This window comes from Chiloscyllium punctatum, chromosome 2, assembly GCF_047496795.1.
Source record: "Chiloscyllium punctatum isolate Juve2018m chromosome 2, sChiPun1.3, whole genome shotgun sequence".
In the NCBI taxonomy this organism is placed as follows: domain Eukaryota; kingdom Metazoa; phylum Chordata; class Chondrichthyes; order Orectolobiformes; family Hemiscylliidae; genus Chiloscyllium; species Chiloscyllium punctatum.
Window position 1 is genome coordinate 99097538 of NC_092740.1, and position 14011 is coordinate 99111548.

The window sequence follows — 14011 nt, forward strand, 5'->3', positions numbered from 1 at the left end:
TTTGGAAGTAATGTTGCAGTTGTACAGGATGTTGGTGAGGCCACACTTGGAGTATTGTGTTCAGTTTTGGTCACCTTGTTCTAGGGATGATGCTATTAAACTAGGTAGAATGCAGATGAAATTTACAAGAATGTTGCCTGGACTTAATGGTATTAGTTTATAGGGAGAGGTTCAACAAACTAGGAGTTTTTTCTTTAGGGCGTAGGAGATTGAGGGGGGTGGGGGGTGGGGAGATATTATAGAGATGTATAAGATCATGAGGCATGGATAGGGTGAATGCACTCAGTCTTTTTCTCAGGGTTGGGGAATAGAGGACCAGAGGGCATCAGTTTCAGGCTAAAGGGGAAAGAATAAAAGGGAACGTGAGGGGCAATTTTTATACACAGCGGTGGTTCGCATATGGAATGAGTGGTTCAGGCAGATACATTAACGATATCCTCTGCAGGAGAAACCGCTCAGAACACGTCTTTCAAAGGCACCATACCACCATAGTGCCCAGAAGCTTGCTCAGAGATTGATTTTTAGGCAGTATAACAGCGGTGCTGAGTGTTGTCTAAATAAGAGAAATCCTGCAAATATTAACAGATGTTGGGGTCCTCTTAGACCGCCTACTAAAGAACCGTGTTGGTCAGAAAAAAAGATGTTGGAGTCGTCATATGCAGAGCTTTGCTTACATCTGTGCAACCATCTGATACAGTTGGTTCTGTTACAATGTGTGTTTCTTCAACGCAAGTTGGCTTTAATGTGATTTGAAGAATTTTGACCATTATTAATAGAATGCAAAACTTTCCTTGCTTGTATTGGTTATAATGCCATTCTGGCCCCATTAGTTTAAATGGCATGGCTATTGTGAGATTTTCTTATAATGTGTGATTGCACGAGAACAGAACTATTGCGTTATATCAGAACTGACTGTACTTTGTGGATTCTTTTTCTCTTTTCCTAGCCCCTTAGTTTGTTGCCATTTTCCGCTTCCCCCACCCCCACCTGTTGTGTTCTACCGCAACTGCTCTGTGATGAGGGAGGGGAAGAGGCCGAGCAGGAGAAATTAATGCAGAATTACAAAGTCATGGAATGCACATTGGAGATCCAAATTAAAATTAGAATCATTTGAGGTATATTAGATGGTAACATGTGAAACCAATTTAAAATTAACTGTAGAGGAAAAATAACTTTTTTTTTCTTCCTGTCTGATATGTTCAATTAAAAAAATAACACACCTTTTTTTAAAGAAGCTGCAATTATGCTTTTGTGTGCCATAGTATGACGACTTATGTGGCCTTCACTGAACACATTGACTATGTTCACGAACACACCGTATACCGTACTAATTACTTTTTAGGTTTAGATTGTCAACATGCAAAATTTACCCTAAGCAGAATACTTATCCTTGTGGTATTGTGCCGTGCAGATCAGAAAAATGTCATGCTCATTTCCCAGTCTGTTGAGCTAGCTAGTCTCTGGCTGATGCAACAATTGCTTGATTGGAGAGGAGAAATGTTCGCTAGGTTCCGGCTAATTAATAATTCCTCTAATGATTGTGGTGAAAGTACACCAAATGTATGGTGACAGTGTTGGTCCTTCCAAAAATACCTGCCCTCATCCCTTCATGAAGCATGTGCTTGCTGACTGTTCAGGCGCACAAATGAAGACCACATTACTGATGTTATGAGAAAGCATTATCTATCCTAATTTAACAATAGGGTGGTTGCAAATGGACATTTATAAAAGAAAACCATTGTCTTGCACATAACAAGATGAAAAAGCATAAGACCTTCAGGTAAAGGTTTACTTTTGAAAAAATGCAGCAGATCACATTTTACAAGATGTAATTGTGCTGGAATATTTTGAGTACATTTGTTCACTGATGGATGAAATGTATGAATATCCATCATAGGATACACGACAGTGATTTCTCTTGCAGTTGTTTTACAGCCATATCAGTTAACAATCCTGTGAGTTTTATTTTTTGCTCTGCTTTTTAGGCAGCGTTTGCACACATCAGAGAATGGCTGCAGTAAACAGTCTCAGAATTTTTCAGAGTTGCACACATCCTATCCAGTTATGCCATCTCAGTTGCCTATGGACTATTCCTTCTGCTATTCATATAAACAGACATCTGAATCTTCATTGAATTTGTATGCACACACAGCATCACGCTGCGAAGACATTGGCTTTTCGAAGCACAAGTATGGTAGCAGAAGTAACAAGGAAAAACCGCCTGGCCTGCAGGAATTTGAGAAGGAGAAAGCATTTTTGAACCAGAAAACTAAGGTATGTCATGACAACAGTATATTTAGTACAGCAAGACTGTTGTCATGTATTTGTAGGATTATGTTATACCTGTGCTAATTTAGTGTGTGTGTGTGTGTGTGCGCAATAGTTCTATCCTTCCACCTTCTATACAGATGTTCATATAATTGTGAATGTTTGTTAAGCTTAGTTTTAATCACATACAAGTTGTTTGTGCAACAATGCCTCTGGTATCATTGCTGCTAGAATAATAAGGGGCTGATGGGCCTGAAGCATATTGCTGACTCTGCATTCTCTGGCTGAATACCTTTTTCCTCCAATGTGTATGACCACACATACGGAGCTCAATTTGAAATCTAAAGGTTAGTTCAATGTTAACCAATACCATACCTTTTGTAGGAGCAAATGAAGATTCCATGTTAGTTTGCTCCCTCTCAGTGGACACTGCCTGACCTGCTGTGATCTTCAGCATTTGTTGTTTTCAGACATAATTTTTGTAGTTTTTGTGATAGGCTTCTTGAGTTTGTCTGCAATTTTGAGATTTGCCAAATTATTGAATTTCCTTTTTTAAAACTGATGTGACTATGTGGTTATTACTGCTCTAATCTTCGGTGCCATCAAGAATGTTTCTTATCCTGCATATGTTGTTGATGAGAGTTGCCTAAATTCTGACTGGGAACAATGCAGATTTCTGAACAGGGATATCTCTTTAATGATTTTATATTTCCCTGATAACTTACAAATATATCCAGTAAATGAGTCATAAAATCAGGAAATTATAAAATCAGGCTGATTTTCATTTCATGCTGCTTCAGTGGGCTTGAACTCCTTGAATTGAGGGGGAAAAACTATGCCAGTTATTTTGATTCTAATCATTATTCACTGACAAAATTATGCATGATTGGTCATTTTTATAAGGCCAGGTTTGTGATTAGTTGTGACACTTATAAACTTTCTAAGTCATTTAATGAAGGGCTGTTGTGGTGCAATGGAAGTGTCCCTTCATTTGTACCAAAAAATCTGAGTTCCAGTCCTACCTGCTCCAGGGATCTGTCATAACAGCAGATGTGAAAAGGTTGATTTTTAAAAATATGTACAGATCATGGATGTTTGGCTGGAAAAACTAGAGTCTAACTGCTTGTATCATTTATCTGTGACTAGAATCATGACACAACAGCTTGTATTTATCTAGCAATTGTTTTATACAAGTAAGGTGTCACAACATAATTGACAGACTGTTACAAAACAACATTTGATAGTAAATCCTCCAAAAAGATGACCCAAAGCTGAGTTAGAGAAGTTTGTTTTGGGGACCATCTTGTAGAAAAGATTTAGAGCCTGAATTTCAGAGCTGCCCCAGGCTTTTGGCAGCTCATCAATTCAAAAACATTGATTTCAAACATTAACTCTGTTCTCTCTACTGTTACTGCCTGACTTGATGAGTACTTCCAGTGGATTCTGCTATTATTTTAGTTTTCCAGTATCAGCAGTATTTCCATGCTGTTTTAGGTCTAGGTGCAAGTTGGAACCTGAGTAGCAGAGTTTTATATGACCTGAGTTTAGGAAGACTGGAAGATCACCATGTGTTGGAATAGTCTAATTTCGATATAAGAACAGAGGGAGAAACTGGTTTAATTTCAGGGATTTTGCCACCAGTACTAGAGAAGGAAGGAGCTATCCCGATGGGATGGTCTCCTCCTGAATCATGCTGGGACCAGCGTCCTGGCTAATCATATAACTAGGGCTGTGAATAGGACTTAATGGGTGCAGTTGCATGGAAAACATTATTGGAAAACATTAAAGTGGGAGAGGGCCAAGCAGAGGTTATTAAAGTTTACAGAACAAGTAATTGGACGGAGTATGGAAAAGCTGAAAATTGTGTTGCTGGAAAAGCACAGCAGGTCAGGCAACATCCAAGGAGCAGGAGAATCGACGTTTCGGGCATAAGCCCTTCTTCAGGAAACGTCGATTCTCCTGCTCCTTGGATGCTGCCTGACCTGCTGCACTTTTTCAGCTCTGATCTCCAGCATCTGCAGTCCTCACTTTCTCCTCCTGGAGCATGGAAAAGGTCAGGAATCCAATTTCTGACACAACAGATGAGGGGGCAATCACAAGAAGTGGGGTGGTGGTGGCGGGTGGGGCAGTCAATGCAGGACTTGTAATTCATGTACGTATTCTTTTCATCCTCATCCTCATGACATTAAGGTCAGTACATTTGTGGATAGTGACGAAGGATGTTGCGGGTTACAGAGGGACATCGATAAGCTGCTGAGTTGTGGCAAATGAAGTCTAATGCAGAAAAATGTGAGGCGATTCACTTTGGAAGGAGCAACAGGAATAAAGAGCGCTGGGCTAATACTAAGATCCCTGGTAGTGTAGATGAGCAGAAAGATGTGTCCAAGTACATAGATTGCCAGCCAGGTTGATAAGGTTGTTAAAACATCCAGGTATTAGCTTTTATTAGTAGAGGGATCGAGTTTCGGAACCATGTGGTCATGCTGCTTGGATTATTGTGTACTGTTCTGGTGACCGCATTATAGGAAGGATGTGGAAGCTTTGGAAAGGGTTCAGAGGAGATTTACCAGGATGTTACGTGGTATGGAGGGGAGGTCTTATGAGGAAAGGCTGAGGGAATTAAGGCTGTTTTTGTTAGAGAGGAAGATTGAGAGGTGACTTAATTGAGACATATAAAATAATCAGGGGGTTAGATACAGTGGACAGTGAGAGCCTTTTTCCTTGGATGGTGATGGCTAGCATAAGGGGCAGAGCTTTAAATTGAGGGGTGATAGATGTAGGACAGATGTCAGAGGTAGTTTCTTTACTCAGTAGTGGGGGCATGGAACGCAAAAGCTGGAACAGTTGTAGACTTGCCAACTTTATGGGCATTTAAATGGTCATTGGATAGGCATATGGATGAGGATGGAATAGTGTTGGTTAGATGGGCTTCGGATTGGTTTCACATGGCAGTGCAACATCGAGAGCTGAAGGCCCTGTACTGCGCTGTAATGTTCTTTTGTTCTAGTGTACGCAATAAGGTAAATTTAACTTGTACAGATTGTACCTACCAATTTCAATGTTGTTGGTATCACAGATGTGGCTGTAAGAGATCAGGGGTGAACATTTAATATATTGGATGTACATCCTACTGAAAGGACAGGCAGAGGGTCAGGTTACTTTGTTGGTAAGAAATTAAATTAAATTGTTGCAAGTAGTGATGCAGAGTCGGAGGGGGATGCGGGCAGGGGATGCATCTTTGTGGGTAAAGTTGAGGAATCACAAAGGGGGGAAGAAAAGACACTGATGGGAATAGTGTACAGGCCTCCTAACAGAAGTCAGGATGTGGGGAAGAAAATAAATTTGGAGACAGAAAGACACTGTTCCAACAATCATGGGGACTTCAATATGCAAGTGGACTAGGAAAATCCGGTTGGTTGCGGATCTCAAAAATAAATTCATGGAATGTCTGAGTTTTTTTTTGGACTAGCGTGTGGTAGAACCTACTAGCGAACAGGCAATTTTGGATTTAATGATGGATAATGAGGCAGACTTGATTAGGAACCTTAAAATGAAGGAATCCCTGAGGGGGCAGTGACCATAACATAGAATTCACCCTGCTGTTTGAGAGGGGCAAGCTGGAATCAGACGTCACCGTATTACATTTAAGTACAGATAAATCTCGATTATCCGAAAGAAGAGATGGGTGGGCACTATTTCGTTCAGATAATTGATTATTTGGTTAATCAATTCAATGCCTCTCCTCTGGGACTCAGTTTTCTGTTTAAAGTCTGCTCTCTGTTCAGGAGAGGAGACTGCAGCACACTGCGCATGAGCCCCTGCCTGCCTGCGTTTTTTTTTCTCTTTTTCTCCCCCCACCCCCACCCCCACCCCCACCCCCCCACCAACCCTATCCAATACTGCCCCCCCGCCCGCATCCCCAACCACGTCCAACACCATCTTCCCCACACACACACGTGCGCGCACACACACCCCCCTATTTAAAAAAAGACTTGCAAGTCTTTTTAAGATATCTAAAAGGTAGGAGAGAGGCAAGAGTGGACATTAGACTGCTGGAAAATGAGGCTGGAGAAATAGTAATGGAAAGTAAAGAAATAATGGAGGAACTGAATAGGTACTTTGCATCAGTTTTCAAAGTGGATGACACCAATAGCCCATCAGAACTTCAACGCAGCCAATGGCAGAGGTGAGGGCAATGGCCATCACTAAGGAGAAGGTAGTGGACAATTTGCAAGGTCTGAAGGTGGATGATAAATTATCTGGACCAAATGGACCAAACCACAGAATTATGAAGGAGTTAGCTGAGGAGAATTTAGAGGCATTGGTAATGATGTTTCCAAAATTGGTGGAGTCAGGGAGGGACTTGGAGCACTGGAAAATGGCTAATATATCATACCTGTAGGGATGGAGGGAGGCAGCAGACTAGACTGGTTAGCCTGATCTTGGTCATTGGTAAGATTTTGGAGTCCTTATTAAGGATGAGATTGCGGAGTACTTGGAGGTGCATGGTAATTTTAAGGCTGAGTCAGCACATTTACTGCATCTGCTGCACCCGATGTGGCCTCCTATACGTCAGGGAGACAGACCACCTACTTGTGGAACGTTTCAGAGAACACCTCTGGGATACCCGGACCAACCAACCCAACCGCCCCGTGGCTGAACGCTTTTTTTTAAATTCCCTCTCCCACTCTGCCAAGGACATGGAGGTCCTTGGCTGTCTCCATTGCCAGACCATGGCAACACGACGCCTGGAGGAAGAGCGACTCATCTTCCACCTAGGAACCCTCCAACCACAAGGGATGAATACAGATTTCTCCAGCTTCCTCATTTCCCCTCCTCCTCCTCTCTTTCCCCCCCCCCCCCCCCCCCCCCAAAACCTTTTCTCAGTCCTGACCTTCAGACTCTGCACCGCCTTCTTGACCTGCAATCTTCTTCCCGCCCTCTCCGCCCCCACCCCCTCTCCGGCCTATCACCCTCCCCTTAACCTCCTTTCACCTATCGCATTCCCAATGCCCCTCCCCCAAGTCCCTCCTCCCTTCCTTCCTTTTATCTTAGCCTGCTTGGCACACCCTCCTCATTCCTGAAGAAGGGCTTATGCCCGAAACGTCGATTCTCCTTCTCCTTTGATGCTGCCAGACCTGCTGCGCTTTTCCAGCAGCATATTTTTAAGCTCTGGTTCCCAGCATCTGCAGTCATCACTTTCTCCTAAGAGAACCAGTAGATGTGATCTATTTGGCTTTCCAAGGTGCAGCATAGAAACTGCTAAATAAAGTAAGAATCTACGGTGTTTGGGGCATGGTGCTGGCATGGGTAGAGGTTTGGTTGATTGATTGATTGATTGGCAGAAGTCAGAGTCAGAATAAAGGGTTGTTTTTCAGGGGATGGCAGCTGGTGGCCAATTCCGCAGTAGAGTCATAGAGGTGTACAGTATGGAAACAGACCCTTCAGTCCAACTTGTCCACACCGACCCAGATACCCCAACCCAATCTAGTCCCACCTGCCAGCACCCAGCCCGTAATACCTCCAAAACCTTCCTATTCATATACCCATCCTGATGTCTTTTAAATGTCGCGATCGTACTAACCTTCACCACTCCTCATTCCATAAATGTACCACCCTCTGCGTGACAATGTTGCCCCTTAGGTCTCTCTCTTTATATCTTTCCCTGTTCACCCTAAACCTATGCCCTCTAGTTCTAGACCCCCCCCCGGGGCTTTGTCTATTTATCCTATCCATGCCCCTCATGATTTTATAAACCTCTAAGGTCACCCCCCACCCTCCGACATTTCAGGGAAAACAGCCCAGCCTATTCAACCTCTCCCTATAGCTCAAATCCTCCAACCCTGGCAACATCCTTGTAAACCATTTCTGAACCCTTTCAAGATTCACAACATCTTTCCGATAGGAAGAATATTGCACACAATATTCCAACAATGGCCAACCAATGTCCCATACAGCTGCAACATGACCTCCAAACTCTTGTACTCAATGCTCTGACCAATAAAGGAAAGCAAACCAAACGCCGCCTTCATTATCCTATCTATCTGCGACTCTACTTTCAAGGAAAGATGGGGTGGGGGGGGTGCAGATAGTGTTGAGGAAGCAAGGAGGCTGCAGACTGTCTTTGGTAAAGAAGTAGCAGATAGAAAGCAGTGTGGGGAAACTGAGATAATGCACTGTATCTTGTTTCTGCCTGGGTTTCCACAGGCTGTCTTATTTCCTCCCATGGTCCAAAGATCTGCAGGTTTGGTGAATTGGCCATGATAAATTGCCCTTAGTATCCAGGGATGTACAGGCTAGGTGAATTAGCCATAGCAAATACAGGTTACAGGGATCTGTGTAGGGTAGGGAGCTGGGTCTAGGCTGGTTGCTCTTTGGAGGGTTGGTACAGAGTCAGTGGGCTGAATTCCTTCTTTCCGCACTGTAGGAGTTCTATGATGAAAACTCTGATCAAAGTGCATTTGGAACATTGCAAGTAGTTCTGGGCCCAAAATTTAAGGAATGTTGGTGTTGGAGGCGGGCTAGAGGTTACAAGAATGATCCTGTGAATGCAGGACATGTCAGTATGAGAAGCAGTTGCGGACTGTGAGTCTGTATGTGGTGGAGTTTAGAAGGATCTCGGTGGTGGGGGGGGGGGGGGTGGATTTGATTGACACTTAGAGCAGCAAGAGGCCTGGATAGAGTGAACATTTAGGAAGGCCTTTTCACTAGCCTGGTATCTAAGGCCACATGGCGAGTAGTCATTGAAATAACTACATAGTGATATCAACAAGTTTCATCCCACCATCAAACTCACCATGGGCTACACTCTACTATCTGTCTCATTCTTGGACACATGCATCTCCATCAAGGATAGGCACCTATGGATAAGCCCTACACACATAAAGGATCTGTTCAGATGAGGAGGAATGTGGCGGGCACCTGGAAGTACTCTAGGATGCCCTCTTTAGAACTGGGTACGATGTTCAATTCATTGACCGCCAGTTCCGACGTGCCACAGCAAGAAACCGTAATGACTTCCTCAGGAGACAAACATGAGTTGCAACCGACAGGGTATCCTTCATTGTCCAGTGCTTCCCAGGAGCCGAAAAACTACGCCATATTCTTCACAGCCTGCAACACATTTATCAATGAGGATGAGCACCACGCCTCCACTTCTTGCCTTTTAAACAACTGCCAAATCTCAAACAGATCATTGTTCGTAGCAAACTGTCTTTAGCTTTCAGGACAACACTGAAGTGGGAGATGTCACTGGGCAGGGTGACACTAGGCACACAGACCCACAAGATGGCTATTGAACCATAAGTTGGCCAATTGACACAGAAGATGGCTGCCGGACCACAATATGGAGAGAGACAGCGGAACAAACACAGACACAGCCTGCGGCCACCAGAATGCTAGCACAATGCATTCGCAACCTAGTTGATTAGCTTAAGGTGGGTCGGGGAGAGAATACACAGGAGTAGCGTACACTACCTGCCGAAGTTTCTGGATCCAGCCAACGGACTTGATAAAGTGATAGCCAGGGCTGCCGTAATCGTACCTTTTCAGGAAGAACGATTAGCACCAATTCCTATAGCAATGGACTTCTGTGCAGACATTTGAAACTGGCAATGTCTACACTGAAACTGACAACGAACATGCTGAAATTTAACAAAGGCTGCGCTGGAACTGACCATGACTGTATCGATACAATGAATGATTCTGCAATGTTTACAATAAACAAACCATGTTACAAAGACAATAACCTACTCACTGACCTATTGTATTACAAAATGTATAAAAGTGTCTTGACATGTGCTCCAGGTTGAGCGAGAACTCTCAGCTGACCACTGTGCTGTTTGTCTTTCTCTCCCCGGAGCTCTGGTATTTCCTCTTACAATAAACTCTGTTATTGAACTCTGACTCAGAGGCTGGTGATTTTCCCCCACGACCACACCATCCAACCCTGTCACAGTAGGTGCTGCAAGACATGTCAGAATGTTGACACGGATACCACCATTCCTTGTGGGGACACCTCTCACCATACACATGGCAGGGAGTCCTGCAATTCGGCCAATGTTGTCTATCTCGTACGCTGCAGGCAAGGATGCCCTGAGGCATGGTACATTGGGGAAACCGAGCAGAGGCTACGGCAACAGAGGAATGGGCACCGCAAAACAATCAACAGACTGGAGTGTTCTCTCCCAGTCGGAGAGCACTTCAGCGGTGCGGGACATTCAACCTCAGACCTTCGGGTGACCGTCCTCCAAGGCGGACTTCAGGACAGGCAACAATGAAAAGTGGCTGAGCAGAGGCTGATAGCCAAGTTAGCCACCCATGGGGATGGCCTCAACCACAACCTTGGGTTCATGTCATAGGTGACCCCATTGCACTATACACGTGCAGGCGCACGTGCGCACACACACAAGCACTCCTACACATGTGCACGCGCACACAGGCCGAACCTCTCATATGCTCTCACATTCACGTCCACACTCTTACATGCACACTCTCACAGAATTAGAACCCTTTATACTCACGCACACACTCTATCAACCCTTCCTCCCCCCACCCCAAACACCCACATGCACACATACACATATAAGTTTGTGGGGTGAATTTGTACTTGCAGAATTATATTTTATTGTGCTCAAAAACTGCATGAATCCATGTAACATTTTTAAAATTTTTTTTAAGGTTAGAATCAGTCTGACCATTGTGGCACAGACAGGCTCACACCTTTTAAATGCATTGTCTGGGCTAATATGACTGTAAACTTTTAAAAGTAAGTTCTGCGATTTACATATGAAAGAATTGAAACCAATATGTTCATTCTAAAAGATGAAAGACTTAACAAACAATCCAGGTCTTTTTCAAAATATAATTTCAGTTACATCACACTGTAAACCTTTGCTATAAATTCAGTGTCTTCTACTCCACAACCACCTAATGAAGGAGCAGCGCTCCGAAAGCTAATGCTTCCACATAAACCTGTTGGACTGTAACCTGGTGTTGTGTGATTTTTAACCTAAGGACAGAAATTCACATGATCCTTGCAGGTGTTGGAGGTGACACTAGTGGAAACATGTAAAATGTACAAAGTCTTAAATGAAGCACTATTAGTTGCTTTATAGTGATTATCACAGAGCCATTTCTCAGCAGTGAGTTAACTCCTTCAGGAAGGGAATGAAGAAAACCAATGAGAGAAATTTTGACTTGATTCATGTATTGTAGTCGCATGTACCTAAGTACAGTGACAAGCTTTGTTTGTGAACAGTACAGGCAGATCATAGCAAACAAGGACATACAGATCATAGTGTGCTTGGAGTGAGGCATACAGGTTACACTGCACAGGAGATACAGGTTACACTGCGCACTGCATGAAGCAAGATCAATATTAATGAGATCAACATTATTTGAAGTTAGAGTCCATTCATCAATCTAATAACAGCAGGGAAGAAGCGGTTTCTTGAACTGTGTGGTGCCTGTGTTTCAAGCTTCTGTATGTTCTGCCTGTTGGAAGAGGTTGTAGGAGAGCATTACTGGGTTCGGAGGGGTCTTTGATAATGCTGGCAGACTTTCCGTAGCAACAAGAAATATAAATGGAGCCCCTAGATGGGAGGTTGACATCTGTGTGCAACCTTCGAGGAGAAAGTGAGGACTGCAGATGCTGGAGATCAGAGCATAAAATGTGTTGCTGGAAAAGTGCAGCAGGTCAGGCAGCATCCAAGGAACAGGAGAATCGACGTTTCGGGCATAAGCCCTTCTTCAGGAATGAGGAAAGTGTGTCCAGCAGGCTAAGATAAAAGGTAGGGAGGAGGGACTTGGGGGAAGGGCGATTGGTGGAAGGAGGTCAAGGTGAGGGTGATAGGCTGGAGTGAGGTGGGGGGCGGAGAGGTCAGGAAGAAGATTGCAGGTTAGGAAGGCGGTGCTGAGTTCGAGGGATTTGACTGAGACAAGGTGGGGGGAGGGGAAATGAGGGAAACTGGAGAAGTCTGAGTTCATCCCTTGTGGTTGGAGGGTTCCTAGGTGGAAGATGAGGCGCTCTTCCTCCAACCATCGTGTTGCTATGGTCTGGCGATGGAGCAGTCCAAGGACCTGCATGTCCTTGGTGGAGTGGGAGGGGGAATTGAAGTGTTGAGCTACGGGGTGGTTGGGTTGGTTGGTCCGGGTGTCCCAGAGGTGTTCTCTGAAACGTTCCGCAAAGAGGCGGACTGTCTCCCCAATATAGAGGAGGCCACATCGGGTGCAGCGGATGCAATAGATGTGTGTGGAGGTGCAGGTGAATTTGTGGCGGATATGGAAGTATACCTTGGGGCCTTGGAGAGAAGTAAGGGGGGAGGTGTGAGCGCAAGTTTTGCATTTCTTGCGGTTGCAGGGGAAAGTGCCCGGAGTGGAGGTTGGGTTGGTGGGGGGTGTGGACCTGACGACGGAGTCACGGCGGGAGTGGTCTTTTCGGAACGCTGGTAGGGGAGGGAAGGGAAATATATCCCTGGTGGTGGGGTCCGTTTGGAGGTGGCGGAAATGACGGCGGATGATACGCTGTACATGGAGGTTGGTGGGGTGGTAAGTGAGGACCAGTGGGGTTCTGTCCTGGTGGCGGTTGGAGGGGTGGGGCTCAAGGGCGGAGGAGCGGGAAGTGGAAGAGATGCGGTGGAGGGCATCGTCGACCACGTCTGGGGGAAATTGCAGTCCTTGAAGAAGGAGGCCATCTGGGTTGTACGGTTTTGGAACTGGTCCTCCTGGGAGCAGATGCGGTGGAGACGAAGGAATTGGGAATATGGGATGGTGTTTTTACAGGGGGCAGGGTGGGAGGAGGTGTAGTTTAGGTAGCTGTGGGAGTTGGTCGGTTTATAGTAAATGTCCGTGTTGATTCGGTCGCCAGAGATAGAAATGGAAAGGTCTAGGAAGGGGAGGGAGGAGTCTGAGACGGTCCAGGTAAATTTGAGGTCGGGGTGGAAGGTGTTGATAAAGTGGATGAACTGTTCAACCTCCTCGTGGCAGAGCAGTTGCTGTACCAGACCATATGCCCCCGGATAGTATGCTTTCTATGGTGCACCAGTAAAAGTTGACAAGGGACCTTCTGGGCATGCCAGATTTCCTATGCTGCCTGAGGAAGAAAAGGTGTTGTTGTGCTTTCTTTACTGTGTCGCATTTTTCTTGACTATTGTCCCTCCTAACTACTTGATGCTCTTGACCCTCTGCTCCATTGATGTAGATAGGGGCATGCTCCTGCTTTCTTCCTGAAGTCAATGATTTGAAATGTTAAATTTTAAGAACAGACTGTATCCAGTAGTGAATGTAAGCTACATATTCTGTAGGTTAATAATAAACAAACTCACTGATATTAACAGTTTCTATAATTTTTAGGAAACAAGATCCAGAAAAGATTTTAAAAAACAGAGGCAAAATGCAAATGAAGTACCTGAGGTTGCAACAGATGAACAATTACAACAGCCTGATGTATTAAAGAATAATGTAACCAAATATCGTAAGTACCAATATATTTAATTTTTGTTGGTCAACATTTGAGAGTTGCAGTTCTCTGCATTTGATTTATTTCAAAATATTCCATATTGGAAAATTGTATAAAATATCAGGATGGTTTTGGTTTAACGTGCTACTCAAAACCTAATATAACAAGCAGTTTGTTTAACAAGTGTGAATAATTCATCCTTGTGGTATGTGCAGTTGGTTAGAAGACTGTTTATTGATATGATTTTAAAGGTGTATATTACCACATTTGGGTGTAGAGTTGCAC

The 14011-nt window shown here is 44.3% G+C and overlaps 1 protein-coding gene across 10 annotated transcripts in view; it reads left to right on the top strand.

The window, feature by feature from the left end:
- secisbp2 (SECIS binding protein 2) overlaps window positions 1–14011 on the top strand; it is a 136982-nt gene that overhangs the window by 23358 nt on the left and 99613 nt on the right. For 9 of the 10 annotated variants that reach the window (XR_011962700.1, XM_072586432.1, XM_072586407.1 and 6 more), the window contains 2 exons: window positions 1986–2274; window positions 13621–13741. Coding sequence is in view for 9 of the 10 variants with exons in the window: in XM_072586432.1 (XP_072442533.1) it covers window positions 1986–2274; window positions 13621–13741 (410 nt within the window). In the remaining variant the exon portion in view is untranslated. The remainder of the gene's footprint in view (window positions 1–1985; window positions 2275–13620; window positions 13742–14011) is intronic. The other variant, XM_072586459.1, reaches the window with a different exon arrangement.